Source organism: Podarcis cretensis (assembly GCF_951804945.1).
Source record: "Podarcis cretensis genome assembly, chromosome: 16".
In the NCBI taxonomy this organism is placed as follows: domain Eukaryota; kingdom Metazoa; phylum Chordata; class Lepidosauria; order Squamata; family Lacertidae; genus Podarcis; species Podarcis cretensis.
In genome coordinates, this window is record NC_137186.1 from 11293287 (window position 1) to 11307231 (window position 13945).

General features: G+C 47.6%; 1 protein-coding gene across 4 annotated transcripts in view; it reads left to right on the top strand.

Annotated features, from left to right (window-relative positions):
• Positions 1-10626, top strand: part of RUSC1 (RUN and SH3 domain containing 1) — a 35568-nt gene extending 24942 nt beyond the window's left edge. For 3 of the 4 annotated variants that reach the window (XM_079957910.1, XM_079957913.1, XM_079957911.1), the window contains 6 exons: positions 574-748; positions 2241-2346; positions 4609-4655; positions 6262-7135; positions 8071-8202; positions 9619-10626. In XM_079957910.1, the coding sequence (XP_079814036.1) occupies positions 574-748; positions 2241-2346; positions 4609-4655; positions 6262-7135; positions 8071-8202; positions 9619-9787 (1503 nt within the window). In that variant the 3' untranslated portion in view covers positions 9788-10626. The remainder of the gene's footprint in view (positions 1-573; positions 749-2240; positions 2347-4608; positions 4656-6261; positions 7136-8070; positions 8203-9618) is intronic. The other variant, XM_079957912.1, reaches the window with a different exon arrangement.
• Positions 10627-13945: the final 3319 nt, after the last annotated feature.

Sequence of the window (13945 nt, forward strand, 5' to 3'; positions counted from 1 at the left end):
TATGCAGAATTAGATAAGGTGGCAGGAAGGATGCGAAACCTGCGGGACCAGAGAATCTTAGAGGACTGGAGTAAATATCTGAACAATTTGAAAAGCAATTGTAATAAACAGATTACGCTAGTAGGACTGCAAGAAGATTTGCAAGGAGGGCTGTGCGGAATATTGCAACGAAGACTATGAAAAGAGTTATTAGTTAAAAGTAACAGAGAAATTAAGAAATGTAGACAAAGTGATAAAGATTGAAAAATCTTCAGATGTGGCCGATGGAAGTCCAAAATATTGTATAAGAAAATATGTTAAATGATTGTTGGGAATGGTATGTTAAAAAACTAATAAAAATATATATTTAAAAAGATAGAGATAAAAAGTGGGTGTTTGGGGGAGCGTATGAATGGCTGCCTGGCAAGGAGCTGCAAAAGGAGCAGCCCTCTGCGCTTAGGAGGGTCGGGTGGGTGCAGGGAGGCTAATTAGAAAGTGCTAATTACCAATTTGCAAGGGGAGGGGGGCAGCGTTGGTTGTTTTCCCTCCCCAGCCTGCCAGCAGCTGACACCCAGCCTTTTCCCTCCTGCGCAGACCCAGCTGGGAGACAGCCGCCTCAGCCCAGACATCGGCTACGTGGTCCTGACCACTCTGTGCCCTGCCCTGCGAGCCCTGGTGGGCGACGGCCTGAAACCCTTTCAGAAAGATGTCATCACGGGCCAGAGACCGAGTTCCCCGTGGAGCGTTGTGGAAGCCTCAGCCAAGCCAGGTATGAAGGAGGTGTCAGATAGGCAGGAGGTGGGTTTGTTTGGTGGTAGTTTTCTCTTTTAAAAATCTTGATTCTGCACCCCAAAAGGCCACATTTTGCAGAGCTTCCTGGTTAAAGCCGGTAGGATAAATCTGCTTATTTTGCATAATTGGTTGGTTGTTAGTTCTCTAACGTTGCTAATATTGTTTTGTAGATTGAGAGAGCTATAGTAGTGCTTTGTGAACATTTTGCTGTGGTTGTGCCCTTTAGCTTATCTTTTCAGTTCTTTCATTTAGTGATTTATAGAAGGTGGTTGTTTTATTGCTGATATGTAGAATCGTAGAGGTGGAAGGGACCCTGAGGATCTTCTAGTCCAACTCCCTGCAGTGCAGGAATATGCAGCTGCCCCTTATGGGGATTGAACCTGCAACCTTGCCATTATCAGCACCACACTCTAACCCAGGGGTCAACAAACTTTTTCAGCAGGGGGCCAGTTCACTGTCCCTCAGACCTTGTGGGGGGCCGGACTATATTTTGGGGAAAGAAAAAAAAAAGAACGAATTCCTATGCCCCAAAAATAACCCAGAGATGCATTTTAAATAAAAGCACACATTCTATTCATGTAAAAACACACTGATTCCCGGACCGTCTGTGGGCCGGATTTAGAAGGCGATTGGGCCGGATCTGGCCCCCGGGCCTTAGTTTGCCTACCAATGCTCTAACCAACTGAGCTATCGTTTTACAGATGATTCCTTAATTGTTCTAGATGATTTATGTTGTAATTGTGATGTTCTATTATGCTTTTGTTATATCTTGTTTGTGATCCGGTTTGTGACTCGTGGGAGTGAAAAGCAGCATAGAAATGAATGAATGTGTTATAAGAATTTTAAGGAATGAATGTATGAGTGAATAGGTTCTTCTGGCCCAGGGGACGGGATGAAAAGTGATGTTGCACGCTGAAGTTCAACCACCCCACCTAAGCAGCCTTAAGGACCATAAAGCTTACTCTTCGTACACATTCGAATCTTCTGAAATTTATGTTTTATTTCCTTATTCATTTATTTTTATGTGTGTGTATACAGCTCCTTCCCTGTTTTTTTCGGGTGGCATTCTTGTTTCCACGCTGTGCCGTGCGTTTGTTTCAAGCTGCACACCGCTCAGATGTTTTCCGAGACGTCAAGCGGCGGAGAAATGCTTTTAAATAAATAGAACAAAGCGCCCTGCAATTAAAACAGTGAAAGCAGGAGGTTCATGTCAGGAGATCGGTGGGTGGGTGCGCGCGCTTATCTACACAGGCTGTGTCTTCGAGAACCAGCGGAATAATAAAAATGGGAGATTGAGGCAGGCTCTTTCTGGCACGGCTGGTCCATAAGGATTTTGTGAACTCTCGTATTTGGGGCAGTCGTGACTTGCTCATTCATTCCTGTGGGTCTTTTGGGGCAGGGGCGGGGAGCTGGGATGTGGCACTAAGTGAAGGCATCTTCTGGTGTTTCTCCATGTGCTTCTCGCCCAGGCCCCCACGCTCGGTCGCTGAACGCCCTGTACTGGCGGGTGTCGCGCTTGGCTCCCCTTCGCAGCAACCAGCAGCGCTTCCATGCTTTCATCCTGGGCCTCCTGAAGTGAGTAGAAGACATTGGGGGTGGGGTGGGGAGGCTGTAGCTCATCTGCCTTACATGCAGGAGGTTCCCGGTTTGATCCCCAATAATAATAATAATAATAATAATAATAATAATAATAATAATTTTTATTTACCGTATTTTTCGCTCTATAAGACGCACCAGACCACAAGTCGCACCTAGTTTTTGAAGGAGGAAAACAAGAAAAAAAAAATTCTGAATCTCAGAAGCCAGAAAAGCAAGGGGGATCACTGTGCAGTGAAAGCTTCTTGATTGCTGCGCAGCCTGCAGTAGCTCCTTTCCCCTTACCTTTTAGAAAGGAAAAAGTGAGTCTTATAGAGCAAAAAATACGGTATACCATGCCCTCCCCAGCCAAGTCCGGGGTCAGGGTGGCTGACAAGCAATAATAAAAACAAGTTGAATGAATACAACTTAAAAACAAGATTAAAATACAACAATTAAAATATCGAAACATTAAAGTATTAAAATGTAGCCTCTTCACAGGAGGAGAAAGGAAAAAGGAAAAAGAAAGCATCTCCAGGTTGGGCTGGGAATGTCCCCTGCCTGAAACCCTGGACAGCTGCTGCCAGTCTGTGTGGACAATACTGACCAAGGATATCACACGGTGCAAGGCAATCTAAATCCTTTTTATTTTTAGAATAATATTTATTAAGTTTTCCATTTTAACCATCCAATAAATGCCACTTTGAAAACATTCCAAATTATAATGCAATCAAACAGTCCAAATTTTATGCCAAGTTATAAATCTTTGGTTGACTTCCCATGCTCTGAAGTTCGGGGAATGATGATCTCGCATTGTACCTCATTCCTTAATTCATCCAGGTAATTCCAATGAAACATTCCTGTGTTGATCCTTCATTTATATATATATTTTAAAAATAAATTTTATTAGTATTTTCCACACAACAACAGCAACACGAAAGATATCAAAAAATAACAATACACAACACACAAAAATCAACATTTGAAAACTAAAGAAAGCAACAACAACAAAACAAAAAACAAATCTATATCTTACAAGTTAATATTATAAACACTAAAACAACAACAACAAGACATTGACTTGAAGTCGATCCTTCATTTATATTTAACAGCCTCTGAATTTGTCCAGCAAGCGGATTCATCCTGCAAGGCAACTTAAATCAGCCCTTTACTCAAATCCATGAGGACTAGGGTCTTGCTTTCTTTTTAGGGCCAAGGCCCATAGTGCAGTGAGGGAGCATTTCCTTTGCATGCCCAAAGGACCCAGCTGCAACCTTTGCAACCTCCCTGGGGGGGAAGGATCCCTACCTGAAACCCTGGTGAGCGGCTGCCGGTCATTATTGAGCCAGGTAGACCCAAAGGTCTGATTCTACAAGGCAGCTTTCTGCATTGCTATGTTCGATGCTAAAACCCTTCGTCTTGTCCTGTTCCTCAGTAGCATGATGTCCCAAACGCATCATTGAGACTGGAGGCAAGTCTCCCTTCAGTAGAAGTACAGACTTGACAAATAACTCTTAACTTCTGGCTCCGCCTAAACTCAAATCCCCCCAGTTTACTATCCCTAGTACTTCAAGACTCCCATAAAAGTGCCTGGCTTAAAACTGTCTATCAAGAACTTCACTCTTGTGGCCTATCCCCACAACACCTACTCACTATGGATCCCACTAAAGCAAACAGTCTAATTGGTCAACGTCTAAAAGATATCGAGTATCAGAACAACCTGGCCACTATAAGGAAATTCTGCCCTTGGTATGTTCATTTTCCACCTCTCCATTTTGATTCTCTGGCCCCATATCTGCACAAACTTATTATCCCAAAATACAGACATGCTTTTTTACACATGGAAGACTGGATGTTTTGCCATCTGTGGTACTTGAGGGTCGATTTCAAAAGATCCCACCTGAGAAACGCCTTTGCCCCCGTGGAGATGGTAGCACTGAAACAGCCGCACAAATCCTCCTGTCCTGTACTCTCTACAATGACCTGAGGAACCAGATCATCACCCCACTCGTACTAACCATCCCAGGGCGCTCAACCACTGCCACAATGTCCTTTCTTCTATCAGATCAAAATGAGCAGATAACAGCAAAGGTTGCTAGGTTCATAGCTGGGGCAATCAGAATAAGGGCCACTAACTGCTGATTCAGGACTTTAAATTGTGCTCTTATATCAAATTTCCTTTTCTGCATATACTGTAATGTTTTACTGTTACTATGGCCATTGGCTAATGCGAATAAAGTTTTATCTATCTTATCTCCATAGCATGAAGCAGTTGGAGCAGTGGTTTGCCAACCTGCAGCGGAACTCAGGTAAATTTGGGGCACCCACATTTTTTATTAGCACCTCCACAACGTACTGATATTAGGCAAGTGCCTGTGCATTACTCATAGTGTTGGAAGGAACCCCGAGGGTCATCTAGTCCACCCCCCCCAATGCAGGAATCTCAACCCAGGCATGTATTTGAATATAAGCTTTTATATTTGGAACTGCAGGGGGGCAGGGAGAGGGAATGCTGGGTTTTATTTATATCTTTAATTTTTTAGGTTCACTTGTGGGGGGTTTTAAATACACAAGAATTAGAAACTTGGTGGTGGTGGTTTTTTTAAAAAGTGAAAACGGAAGATTAATTCTGCTCCCTGGTGTCACACCCTCTACTTTCACCCCCACCCTGTGCTCCTGGAAAATCACAGAATTGTACAATTGGAAGGGACCCCAAGAATCACCTAGTCCATCTCCCTGCATGGCCAGCCCTTCTCAAACTGGATTTCCCAGCTGCTGTTGGACTACAACTCCCATCATCCCTGACCACTGGTCCTGGTAGCCGGGGATGCTGGGAGTTGCATGGCGAGTTCCCGCCTCCCACCAGTAGGAAATAACGACACGTTATTTAGGTTAATGGGCTAAAATAGGCCACAACTTTATTGGTTACAGGTAAAGAGCGGTATTGGCTTAGGCATTGGTCCTATCAACTATCCGGCTTCAGCCTGTTTGCTTGAAGACTGGGAAGGGTTAACACCAGCAGGGGGAGCCCTGCTGATGCACGTCAACTAGGGACTCCCCCGGGGTCACCACTCGGGGGCGCGCTTTAGGCCCTGACCTCCATAGGCTTCGGACGAGGCCACGCCCCCCGGAATCCTTTACTGGACTACCCTTCAATATTTGGGGGAGGTGATGGTGCTCCTCCCCCCCAACACATCTACATAACAATACCCCTACCAATGCCTAACCTCCACAACCAAGGAAGTTGTGACGATTTGCTACGAGGACACGGGTGGCGCTGTGGGTTAAACCACAGAGCCTAGGACTTGCCGATCAGAAGGTCGCGCTTTGAATCCCCGTGATGGGGTGAGCTCCCATTGTTTGGTCCCAGCTCCTGCCAACCTAGCAGTTCAAAAGCACGTTAAAGTGCAAGTAGATAAATAGGTACCGCTCCGGCGGGAAGGTAAACGGTGTTTCTGTGTGCTGCTCTGGTTCACCAAAAGCGGCTTAGTCATGCTGGCCACATGACCTGGAAGTTGTATGCCGATAAAGCGAGATGAGCGCCGCAACCCCAGAGTCAGCCACGACTGGACCTAATGGTCAGGGGTCCCTTTACCTTTACCTAGGCAAAAAACCAAATGGCCAGTGCCAATTTGCCAAGTGGAAAAAATTCCTACCAGGCCCCTTAACGGCGACCAACCGAGGTCCATAGCAAGGTCAGAAAGGAAACCTTGAAGGGCGGGAGGGCGGGAAACCTAAAAAGCTGAGCGGCCAAAGAGGGAGATTGCGGGCCGTGCTGCGCGGGTGTCGGGGGCATGAGTCTGCATCACCACCTCCTCCTGAGGTCGGAAGTGGCTTTGTAATCCAACAGCAAAGTTGAGACAGACTTCGAAGGATGCGTTTCTGACCTGTTCGTGCCGTCTCCCGACCCCACAGAGCTGATCTCGGCGCTGTACTTGCCCACTGCCTTCCTGGTACTCAGTCAAGGCTTCTGCCGCCGCTGGGCCGACGAGCTGCTCCTGCTGCTCCAACCGCTCTCCATGCTGACCTTCCAGCTGGACCTCCTCTTTGAGCACCAGCACCTGCCCCTCGACGTCCGGCCGCCACCCCGGCGTCCCACCCTGCCGACTGAGCTGCTGGCCGGTTTCCAGAAGGCTCGTGGAGGAAACCGAGTCGCTTTGCCCAAACGCCCACCTCCTCTTGCCGGCCTGGCGGAAGGGCCCGTGGCCCAATCGAGCCCACTCCACGAGCCCCAGGCCGGGCCACCTTTGCACCAGAGACTCCTGCGATGGGGCGACCGGCTGAGCCACACCTTCCGAGGCGGCGAGGGAGCCCCCGAGGCGGAGGCGGGCGCTGAAGGGAGCTGCCAGGAGAGCGAAGAGAAGCAGCAGAGCTGGTGGGAGCAGCTGAGCCGGTCTTCTGGGGTCTACAGCGAGCCCCCGAAGCAGGAGGGCTTCCCTCACACCCACTGGACCAAGCTGAGGGCGGCTCTGGGAGAAGCTGTGGAGGCGGCCCGCAGCGGGGCTGGAGAAGCTAGCGTGAGCCCCAACGTACTGCCCCAAGCGCCCAGCCCCAGAGGAAGCAGCTCAGTAGAGAGCCCAAGGCAGGCACCTGCTGCCTGCGGAGAAGGTAGCTCACCTGTAGAGGAAGCTGCAGGGAAGCCAGAGGCAACCTGCTTGCCTGATGCCCAGGAGGCAGCCGAAAAGCTTGACGGCGCTGGAACTGCAAAGGGAAACTGGCTAGGGTGGCTCTTCGGAGCAGCCGCTCCAGGATGCGCCAACGAGGCCGATTCTCACCTGTTGAAATCCAGGTAAGCGGCCGGCCGGGGGGGAGGGGGAACCTGAAGCCCATAGCTGTCAACCTTCCCTTTTTTTTTTTTGCGGGAAATTCCCTCATTCCAGAGCCGCTTCCCGCTGCTTCCCGGATTGTTAGATATCGCATAGACTGTCCCCAGGACAGGTGAGGCTGCTGCTCCCTTATTTTCGAGGCTGCTGATCCCTTATTTTCAAATCTGAAAGTTGACAGCTGTGCCTGAAGCCAGCTGGCCAAATGCGGCCCTCTGAGCCTCTCCATGTGGCCCTTGGAACTATCCCTCAGCCCACACCCCTTCTTCCAGGGCACACCCCTCACCAGCACTGCTTCCCACCCTCCTAGAGCATTTTCACTTGTCCGAAATTGGGACTCCGATCCCTTGAGAACTAACCTCCCGTACAAAGGAAATATTTACGTCGGTTTCTCCGCCCACCTTTGCCACTGGCCCTACCCACTACTTTCATGCTGCCCCCCGGAAGGTTGCCCTCAGAAGGGAATGTGGCCCTCAAGCTGGAAAAAGCTTCTCTGCCCCTGAGTTTAAAGCGATCTGGTCAGAAGTAGCAGCTCCCTAGGAAATATATAAGGCAAGTTATTCTTGCCATCTCCCGCTTGTGAACTTGGGTCCTTGCCAACAGTCAGAATTAGCCAAGTAAGACAGACTTGTGTCCTGAAGGCAGCGTGGTTCTCCCTAATTTTTCCCAGCGAACTCCTGGTTTGCCAGAAGGGACAAAGACACAGCTCTGCCTGAAAAACTGGGATTCGAACCCAGGTCTTCCAGACTCAAAAGTTAGGACTGTCCCCTGCCTAATACTCCAACCAAGTGCCCAACTTTCAGGCAGTTTTTCCTAAATATCTCTAATTAAAATTGCACCCCCCAATGGTATAAAAGTGGGTTTTTCTCGTGGGTCAGGTATATTCTCTTTCCTATCCAAGCAGGCGTCCGTCGAGCTGGTTGCCGCCCACCATGAACATCCTGGCTCTGGTGATGAAGGGGGCACCGGCCGAGAAGAGCTGGCCAGAGGAATCGTGGGAAGATGTCCCACCAAGCCCACAACAGCCATACAGGTGAGCCACCCTCTCTCCGTGCCCAGGGCTGCAACAAAGTGTTGCAGCGTGAAGTGCTTCTGCTGGGGGTTTCTGGCCCGCCACTCTATTACCCCTCCCGCTCTGGGTTTTTCTTTTTTCTTTTTTTTTAAATAATCTTTATTACTTTTCAAACTTACGGCAGACAAGAAAAAAGAACAAAAGAAGAAACAATACAATAAACAATACAAAACACAACCTTAACACTAAATTAAACAAAACAAAACAACAGCAATTTAAAAAACATATAGCATACCATTTCATTAGTCTATCTTTCATTCCCTTATTTCATCGCTCTGGGTTTTTCACCAGTCCCCCCCTCCCTGGCCGTAGTCTGTGCCCACTGAGCATGCTCAGTACTCCTTGGGCTTGGAAGAGGGAGATGTTTCCTCCTTCGGATTTTCCTTTCCTTTCCTAAACATTTCTTAGTACTTCTGCAAAGATTTTGGTGTGGTAGAGCGTGAGACTCTTGATCTCAGCGTCGTGGGTTCGAGCCCCACGTTGGGCAAAGGTTTCCTGCAATGCAGGGGGTTGGACTGGATGACCCTCGGGGTCCCTTCCAACTCTAGATTCCCTGAATCTGCCAATTCTTCTGAGCAGCCATATTGGGTACTTAAAGCAGCGGTACTTACAGGAAGCTTGATGCATATCTAGCCAGACGATGGCCTCATCCAGTATACCTGAAGCAGCATCTCCACCTCCATCGTTCTGCCCAGACACTGAGGTCCAGAGCTGAGGGCATTCTGGCGGTTCCCTTGCTGCGAGAAGCCAAGTTACAGGGAACCAGGCACAGGGCCTTCTCGGTAGTGGCGCCCGCCCTGTGGAACGCCCTCCCACCAGATGTCAAAGAGAAAAACAACTACCAGACTTTTAGAAGACATCTGAAGGCAGCCCTGCTTAGGGAAGCTTTTAATGTTTAATAGGTTATTGTATTTTAGTGTTTTGTTGGAAGCTGCCCAGAGTGGCTGGGGAAACCCAGACAGATGGGCAGGGTATAAATAATAAATTATTATTATTATTATTATTATTATTATTATTATTATTATTATTATTGGTTACATGGGCTGGCAGTGACATTTCAGGGTCTCAGGCAGGCCTATCCGGAGGTCCCATTGGGGACTGAACCTTTTGCATGCAATGGTGATGTTTCCTGCCCCTTCCCCAGCAGCCTTGCTCAACCTGTGGGTCCCCAGATGTTGTTGAACTACAACTCCCATCACCCCTAGCTAGCAAGGCCAGAGCTCAGGGATTATGGGAGTTGTAGTCCAACAACATCTGGGGACCCACACGTTGAGAACAACTGCCTAAGGGATGTGGACTTTGAAAGGAGACCCGTCTGTGTTTTCGGTGTGTGTCGCCCCCCCGCTCAGTCTGTGTCGTCCCTCTGACTCCATCCAGGGCCGTTCGCGCTCTCTGCGACCACGCCGGGAGCCGGGACGACCACCTCAGCTTCCGCAAAGGCGACGTCTTGCGGGTCCTGGACACGGTGGACGAAGATTGGATCCAGTGTTGCCACGGAGACCGCCGAGGCCTAGTCCCCGTCGGCTACACCTCTCTCATCCTGTGAACTGCACAGGGAGATGCCAAGGCTGCGGCTGTTGTGGGGAGACGTGGGGCACACCAGAGGATCACCCCACTCCTGCCTACACACAAACACACTTTATAGACGCACCGCTGAAGGAATTTCAACAAAACGACATGGACACTAAGAAGCTGAGGGTGCCTACTCCCCCCCCCCCAGATTGCACCCAGGTTATCCTCATGAGCCCCAAACCGATGTCTCTGTTCCCCTCCCCTCCGCCCCAGCTGTGGGTGCAAATTCTGCCGCAGGGGGTTGGCAGAGCTCCCACTGCCTCACCGTTTCCTTCTTTTGAATTCTCCTGCCTCTTGCCTGACTTGGCCAACTGCCCTTCTGATCTTCCCACCCCCCCGAATCACACGTTTAACCGCTTGTGCTTGCTGCTTTCCACGATCGTGTAACACACACACACACTGTCGGCCAAACTATGGTTCTCATCTGTATATTGCATATATCTGTGTAGATATACATACATATATATATATATATAATATTATATATTTCACCTTTCCTGCTGCTTTCGTCTTGCCGGCGATCCTCACGTCTCTCTCCCCTCCCCACCCTGAAGCGATGTCGATCGTAGATTTGGAGTCTTGGAAGGGACCCCTGAGGGGCATCTAGTCCAACCCCCTGCGGTATAGGTCACCAGCCAAGTGGATCGGGACCCGTCTGGAATGGCTGTCCCTACAGGGCCCCCTCTTGAACATCCACCTAGCCCCAAAATCATGACAGAAACGGCTCCTGTCTGAAGACGGGCACCATCCAGGCTCTCTTAAGAGATTGTGCAGAAGGGAGGGAAATAAAGGTTGTGAGAAAAGACAAGCAAAGAGGCATCACCGTGTGAGATTGAATTGCTGCAGGCTGCACGTCTCCAAAGGGTGCGGCGTGAGGAAGATTGGTTAGCAAGCGGGGGGCCCCAATGAAATGTTGCAGCCCTCTCCCAGGATACTCCATTCCACCACTACCCCCTTGCCATTGCTCCCAAGCCTGCATCAAGACATCTGGCATTCAGCGAGGCCAAAGGATGCATGGGCGGTTTGTGTGGGTGAGGGTTGCAATTTTAATTTGCTGGGTGAAAGGCAAGGAATAGAGTATCAGGAGGTCGGGCAACACTGATCGGCTTGCCTGACCCCTTCCCCACAGTGCTGTGTGGCAAGTGGCTTTTGAAACGAGTTTCCAAGCAGGCTGCAATATGGTGTGGGCAGAAATCCACACTGGCTTTGCCCAACCTTTCTGAACTGTAATTCTGAGTTTCCCAGCTGCTACTCAAAGGAGGCTGGTCCTTTAAGACTTAATGGGTCACTGTCCCAGCAGCCTTGATCTGCCCTCAATCAGCTCCCATTTGCCTGCCTGCAAAATGATCCCTGCTGGATCCAACCAAAGGCCAGACTCTAGTCCCTTATAGAAATGGAAAACCAGTTTGAGAACATCATTCCTCTGAACACCAGTTGCTGGGGAGCAAGAGGAGGAGAGAAATGACGCTCTCATGCTCTGGTTTTCCATTTCTATATGGGGCTACAGTCTGGCCTTTGGTTGGATCCAGCACGGATCATTTTGCGCCTAGACAGGATAGAAATAGACTCCGGACCTAGGAAGAAGCTGCCTTATACTGTGCAGACTTCAGACTCTTAGTCCAGTGTTCCCAAATTAGGGTTTCCAGCTGCTTTGGGATAACAATTCCCATCATCCTTGCTAGCTAGAGATGATGGGAGTTGTAGTCCAAAAACAACTGGAGACCCAAGTTTGGAAAATACTGCTTAGTCCAGGTAGCTCTGTATTGCCTACGCTGACTGGCAGCAGCTCTCCGGGGATCCAGAGGGGTGTGTGGGTGTGTGTCTTTCCTAGCCTTACTTGGATGTCGAGACCTTCTATTTGCAAAACAGGTGCTCTCCCATTGAGCATCCCCAAAGTTTCAAACAGGGGACACTCCTGGCCCTACCTAGAGATGGAGGAAGCTAAAGCTGGACCTTCTACATTCAGATCAGATGCTCTACTACTGAGCTACAGCCCATCCCACTTTCCTTCTCCCCTCCCAATAAGCCCCCAGTGAATCAAGTCCTGCTAGCCTCCCAGCCACATCTGGCTATTCTTTCTACACTACGAGATTTCCTTTCTGTGACCTGCATCTTGCCAGGTATATAATTGGAGCTGTTGGGCACCCCTTTTAATAAAGATCAACACAATTCCCCCTGCTCTAGCAGACCTAAACGCAAACATCTTGTAGTCACAGCCACTTCCAAAGCTGAGCTAGGAAGACTTAAGGGGAATGGTCACTAGTTATGGGCAGGATTCAATTACACACTGGCCAATCCAAGTTGTGCAATTCTAGTATGCGGGAAGGGTCTTACACAACAAAGCAGCTTCCCCAAAAGTTTGGAATTGTTGCAGGAAAGAAAGTTCAGGCAGGAACACACTGGAGAGCATGGAACGACACGCTTGTTTTGATGTTGCAGCATCCAACCTTTGGGGCAAACCAGAATGAATGTGCATTGAATAGTCAACGTCATCTTGCAAACAAATCCAGATGGAAAGCTCAATGAACAGACTGGATGCACTTTTAAGTATTGACATGTGTGTCTGTCAAAAGACTAGAACCTCCCTCTTGTGGTCATATGTTGAAACAAAACCTTCAAAAAATGTGGAGTTCTATTGTACATACTTTTATGATTCTCCTTTTGGGAAAATAAAATCCATAAAAGGTGCCACCTGTTTCCCTAATGAGAAAATATTAAAGAGGCTTGTTTGATTTCTTAATACATCAAGAAAGATAAAATAAAATTCAGGGAGCGAAGACATGACAAAGGCTTAGATAAAATCTGAGCTTCGGAGATGTGACTCTTTGTACCAATTAGATTTGTATATTTAATGAAACCAATTAAGCAAATAATGGAAGCATTTCTCCACACAAGGCCAGGGATGTATGTAACATGATGAGTCATGTACCACCTACTGGCAGCCGTGTGAACTGCAACGTGACAACAACCTTACATTTCTATGTGTATAGGAAGATACATGTTTGTGTACAAAAGTGCAGAACAAGTGAAAAAGAAAAACACCCAAGCCATTGAATAGGAAACATTTTTTTCCATTTAATACTAGAATCTCTCAGTATTTGAGATGCAGGCCTTTTATGCAATTACATCCAATGTTAAAATTGGTAATACATAATTTACAAAGATTAACATCAAAACAATGGTCTATTTAGATATGCTCTTGTAAAAAGGAAATATCTTAGCAGCATTTCTCCTCAGCAACCACACGGCCTATCCCCATGCAGACTAAAAAGAGTTCGTATCTATATTTGCAAACGTAGTGCTTTCCCCTCCCCTCCCCTATTTTCCTGGGCTTCCATCAGCGATCAGGTGAAACGCTGCCAGTCTCCTCAGTTAATACAAAATAAGCCACCCACCCACCCAGAATTTTTTTTAAAAAGTCAGTAATTTTCTACACCAGTAAGAAAACAAAACCAAAAACTTAAAAAAAAACCCCAAACCAACAAATTCTTCGCACTTACCTAGAATTTGATTGTCTAAAAAACATTGTTTTTAGTCTTTCAACGAAAGAAAGATAAAATGGCAGAGCTAGTGTCTCGCATCAGGGCAAGCTTTTCATTATTCTTCTTTAAAAGGACTTCTCATGTTTTTTTTATTTCTTTTTTTTAGTGTTTAACACCATTTTGAGATGACGATTTCCCCCCCGTTTTGAACTAAATGGAGCGACTCAAAAGATTTTCAGACATGCGATTTTTTTAAAACTTTTTTTTCCCCTACGACACACATGAGTATTTAATACTCAGGGTTCTCCTGTACAATGCTTCTCTACAGTAAGAAAATATTCCAAACTATTTTCTTATTTGTCTTCTCTTTTTTTTAATAAAATATGCTTTCCCCCTCCTCCTCCTCTTTCCCACCCCTCTCTTGCCCCCCCGCCCCCACCCCAAACTTTTTTTTTTTTAAATCGCCAGGTTAAAATTTGAATGGAATGGACCCTTTTGTTGTTGTTATTGTTCCAAACGAAGAGTAAAATAAGGATTATATAGTCAACGAGAATGTACAATCAGGACAAAGGTTGGTCCGTCGGGAAGGAACACGGAGAGAGATTGTGAGAGAGAGAGAGCTACCATATTGCTTTACAACCACACAGCAA